The 4,849-nt window shown below is 35.8% G+C and overlaps 2 protein-coding genes across 2 annotated transcripts in view; both read left to right on the top strand.

Annotated features, from left to right (window-relative positions):
• LOC118739763 overlaps positions 1-1,646 on the top strand; it is a 6,726-nt gene extending 5,080 nt beyond the window's left edge. Inside the window, exons 2-6 of the mRNA XM_036471269.1 lie at positions 78-419; positions 495-701; positions 771-909; positions 971-1,439; positions 1,500-1,646. Coding sequence (XP_036327162.1) covers positions 78-419; positions 495-701; positions 771-909; positions 971-1,439; positions 1,500-1,599 — 1,257 coding nt within the window. The 3' untranslated portion in view covers positions 1,600-1,646. The remainder of the gene's footprint in view (positions 1-77; positions 420-494; positions 702-770; positions 910-970; positions 1,440-1,499) is intronic.
• Positions 1,647-2,746: 1,100 nt separating this feature from the next.
• Positions 2,747-4,849, top strand: part of LOC118739762 (zinc finger BED domain-containing protein 1-like) — a 126,193-nt gene continuing 124,090 nt past the window's right edge. The window contains exons 1-4 of the mRNA XM_036471268.1: positions 2,747-2,819; positions 2,928-3,100; positions 3,168-4,014; positions 4,060-4,395. Coding sequence (XP_036327161.1) covers positions 2,747-2,819; positions 2,928-3,100; positions 3,168-4,014; positions 4,060-4,395 — 1,429 coding nt within the window. The remainder of the gene's footprint in view (positions 2,820-2,927; positions 3,101-3,167; positions 4,015-4,059; positions 4,396-4,849) is intronic.

The raw sequence follows: 4,849 nt of genomic DNA, 5'->3' as shown, positions 1-4,849 counted from the left end.
GGCATATAAGTATGTACATATGCAAATACATATCGTGTAAGAGTGCTGTTACTAATGAATTACTCTTTTTTTTCTAGGCGCTAAGCAGCAGTAATTGCACTTTTGCGGCAATAACGTTCTTCATTACAGAAGAAAATCCACAACGCGGAGTAGCTTTGAAAATAACTTCAAACTTCTCAAAGCAATTGGATTCATTTCATATGCTGAGTTCCGCAGATGCAGTGGTGGTCGCCTGTGAACTACTCGTTGCCAAAAATATGACAATATCATTAACTGAAAGTGAAAAACGACATTGCATTCACATTATTTGTATGTTGTCTCCAGATGCCTGTAATCGTAGCCAAATAAGACGCTCGGGTGCCTTAAGAAAGCTCATTGCAATGGTTCGCGATTCACAGTCAAATACGGAAAAGTCTCAGGTAATGCATAAGTCTGTAATGCACTTAAGAAATAATCTAACTTACCTATGTACATATGTATTCGTTTTCCACCAGATCTTATATTTGTTAAAAAAATTTCAATATGATAACATGAGCATGGATTCGATGCTTAGAGAAGGTCTGGTACCAGTAATTATAGGCGAACTCAACATCTTCTTGACCATTGATGAGGAATATTATAAGAGGAAACGCGAAGAAAAACAGCAAAATTTTAAGGAACGGAAGCTATCGACAGAAGTTTGTGTGGAATCCAAAAGCAAGGTAAATATGTACATACTTAAAAACGAAGACTTTAATAAACTAAACACTTGCAACATATTTTCCTGACAGACGATTAAAGTGCAAGACAAGGCATTCCTTATTGATTGTGAGTATCCGAGCAGTTCACCACGTTTATATAATACACCCTCAAGTTCTTGCAGCTCCCGGAGCATGTCGCCAGTTGGCAACAATTTGTTTAAACTAAAAGGTAGTTACCGGAATGTACGTTAATATTAGAAATTAGACTCACGCCTTTTGATATTTTGCAGAAGATGCTTCTGATGATGAAACGTATTCACCCATTTGCAGTGATGAGGAGGATGATGAGGATGGTCCCACTGAGAAAAATAACGAAGGAAATCCAGTTAATGCTGATACCGCCGACGACTCCAGCTTTCTTCTTCGTCAAAGTGCCAACAATAGCACTGCCGATAATTCAGAGATAATCAGACTACTGGACATTGCCTGCCAAGCCAATGAGACAATCGAAGACAATGTGCTTGATAAAGAAAAAGACGATGAACAGAGTAAAGATGTACTATACCAAAAACTACCACAGCTGGGTAATATGCCTCGCAGTACCCTGGGTCACTTTGAAAATTTACTTTTCCGCGTTACACTGCTCATCAACAAACGAGGCGAGCTGGGCAAGTCTCAAACTATGACTACGCTTATCAAGGCCATAAATACATTTAGCGCAAACAAAAACTTCGCAAGCCCATTAACAAACATCTTACAGTAAGTTTATAAAAAAAAATTAACAGCGGTATATTTGTAAATAACTTATGTTTTCCAAAGGGAGAGTCAGTTTTTCGCTCAGGTGATTCGCAGTGGCATAGCGCATCAGCTCTATCAATGGACGAAAAGCGAAGAAGTGTATTTAAAATTAGACTTTTAAAATTAAAATACGTTTAATAATCCTACATTATGGTAAAATAACCAACCCTGCGGATGCATCAATTGATTCCTTAAGGCAAGTTATACATGGTATATGTACATATAGAATTATATACTGTTACTCAAAAAATTGAGCGTACGGCTCTGTTTTGTTAATATTCCCAATGTTTTACATGCTAAAATTTTTTCGCTAATTTTGTATTAAAATATGGCTTATATTTTAGCAATCCCCATTTAAATCCATGAATAAAACTGTTAACGAATATTAAGAAAAACCTGCAAAGTTTCAGTAAAATCACAAACTTATTAATACGAATTTCTAAAAAAAACCATCAGGAATGCAGTTTTATGGCCCATTAAATTTTAGTATAATATAATGTGTAAATTTCAAATGCCTTAAAAAATCGCGTTGCTTTTTAGATTTTTTTTTGCTGACTGCGCTAAGCATTTTTTTCACAAAAAAAATCTGAAAATTCTTTACATGGAAAAAATGCGTAGGACAGTCAACGAAAAAATTCTCAAAAATCAACGCGATTCTTTTAGACATTTAAAATTTTTACATTATTATACTAAAATTTAATGGGCCATAAAACTGCGTACCTGATTGTTTTTTTAGAAATTCGTATCAATAAGTTTGTGATTTTACTGAAACTTTGCAGATTTTTCTTAATATTCGTTAACAGTTTTATTCATGGATTTAAATGGGGATTGGGTGTATACATGCAACACACTTTTTGGAACGAATCGTTATTGGCGATTCGAACAAATTCAAAAGTGCGGTAACGAATACATACGGTTTGCTATACGATACAACAGCGAGAGCATCCTCATCGCTCTCTCTCCCACCCAAGCCGGTATGTATTCGTTACCGCACTTTTGATTTCTTCCTCTACCTCACAAACCGTATGTATTCGTTACCGCACTTTTGAATTCTTCCTCTACCTCACAAACCGTATGTATTCGTTACCGCACTTTTGAATTCTTCGTCTACCTCACAAACCGTATGTATTCGTTACCGCAATTTTGTATTTGTTCGAATCGCCAGTAACGATTCGTTACAAAAGGTGTTGCGTGTATATGCACATCCATAACTAACTAACATAACTAAACAACATTTTAACTAATTTCAAATTGATTTTATAGTAATAATGGATAAAAAGAGCAGCCGAATGTGGAACTTTTTCACACCCGTTAATGATGGAAAGGCGAAATGCGATATATGCAAATCGCTTTATTCAGTAAAAGGCGGCTCCACAACAAATTAAAAAAAACACTTGGTAAAAAAACATCCTTCATCTTACGAAAACATAATATCATCCTCCGTGTCAGATACAACAACAGTAGTTCAAGAGGATCCTGTACCATTAACGTCATCAGATACAACAACAGTAGTTCAGGAAGATCCTGCACCACCAACGTCATCAGATATTCAAATAGGTAATACACCAACAAATGAAACAAGATCAAAGCAAACTAAGTTAAGTGCCTTTATTGAGCGTCCCGTAAGTGTAGTTAGAGAAAAAAAAAATAAACGATTTAATTTTTAAAATGGTTGTTAAAGACCTTCAGCCCTTTTCTGTAGTCGAAGACACGGGCTTTAAAGATCTGCTCACTTACTTAGAACCAGGCTATAAAATACCTTCAAGGTACATATTAAGCAATACTTTGCTGGATGCACATTATTCAGACGCTCAGAAACGTTTAAAGGAAGAATTGCAAAGTGTAAAACATATCTCGATTACAACCGAGGGTTGGACTTCAAGAGCCACAACTTCTTACCAAGCCGTTACGGCCCATTATTTATTAAATTGGGAACTAAAATCAGCTTTATTAGGATGTTTTGAGTGCCATGAGCGACATACGGCTGAATACATAAAAAATGAGTTGTGTAATTTATTGTCCTATTGGGAAATACAAAGTAAAATATTTGTCTGCGTTACAGACAATGCAGCTAATATGAAAGCGGCTATACGGTTAGGGAAAATCGAACATTTGCCGTATGTCGCTCATACACTCAATTTGGTTGTGCGTGCGGGACTACAAGATTCCGAAATCGAGAGACTGATTAAAAAAATTAAAGCAATTGTGGAGCATTTTCACAGAAGTCCAGTGGCTACCAAAAAACTGATTACAATACAGGAGCAAATGAGACCTAACCAAACGCTATTGAAATTGAAAATGGACGTGGTCACCAGGTGGAATAGCACCTTGGACATGATTGAGCGGATCTGTTTACTTCAGGAGCCTTTAGAAGCGGCTCTTGGAATCCTCCACAACCCGGTAGAAAACCTCTCGGAAAGTGAATGGAAATCACTTCCAGACATTATAAAAGTTTTGAAGCCATTTAAGCAACTCACTGAAGAAATTTCTTCGGAAAACAAAGTAATAGTATCAATAGTTTTAGCTGCTACTGAAGGTATTATAAGAACTTCCGACCATTTAAATACAGTTATTGTTACAGAAATTGCAAAGAAGCTATTAAGCAAAGTAATAATGGAGTTCAAAATGAGATTCAAAAATTGTCATAGACATCCACTACTATCCAAAGCAGCGTTGTTAGATCCGCGCTTCAAGAAGCTAGCATTTACATTTGATTTATCAAGTTATGAGTCTGCTAAAGATGCTCTAAAAACTGAGCTTGAATGTAATTTTAATTTTCATAAAGAGCAGTCAGGGAACATAAACAAACCCACCTCTGCAATAGACACCGATGGCCTTAGTGCTGTTGAAGGTTCAATTTGGAAAGATTTTGACGCTATAGCAGAGTCGAACTCTGTTTCGAACTCCACGGTTACAAGTATAATTACGATGAGGCAATACTTCGAAGAACGAATCCTTTCCAGAAATGATTGTCCTTTAAGATGGTGGCAGACACGTTCAATTCTGTACCCTGAGCTATCAAGCTTGGCCCAGAAGTATTTCTCGGTAATAGCAACTTCGGTACCATCCGAAAGAACTTTTTCAAAGTCTTGCCAAATATTAAGCGAGAAGCGTAGTTCAATTAAACCAAAACGAATGGAAAAAGCTTTGTTTTTAAATATGAACCAAAGGTTCCTACCTAAATAAGTGCCTGCTTATCATTTTGAATCGTTTTTTTTTACTTATACGTATTTTAATTACAATTCAAAAATGACTATTTTTATGAATAAGGCCATTAGAATTTAACCAAAAAACCAAATGGGAATACATAAATATAAAAAACTGTCAATATTCAAACTTCAGTACCTGTATGAAAAAAGTATGATAGTTAA

Source organism: Rhagoletis pomonella, unplaced genomic scaffold, assembly GCF_013731165.1.
Source record: "Rhagoletis pomonella isolate Grant_MI unplaced genomic scaffold, Rhpom_1.0 Rhpom_scaffold_00005, whole genome shotgun sequence".
Classification (NCBI taxonomy): Eukaryota; Metazoa; Arthropoda; class Insecta; order Diptera; family Tephritidae; genus Rhagoletis; species Rhagoletis pomonella.
The sequence above is the reverse complement of the archived record's forward strand: the minus strand, read 5'-3'. Positions and strand labels throughout refer to the sequence as shown.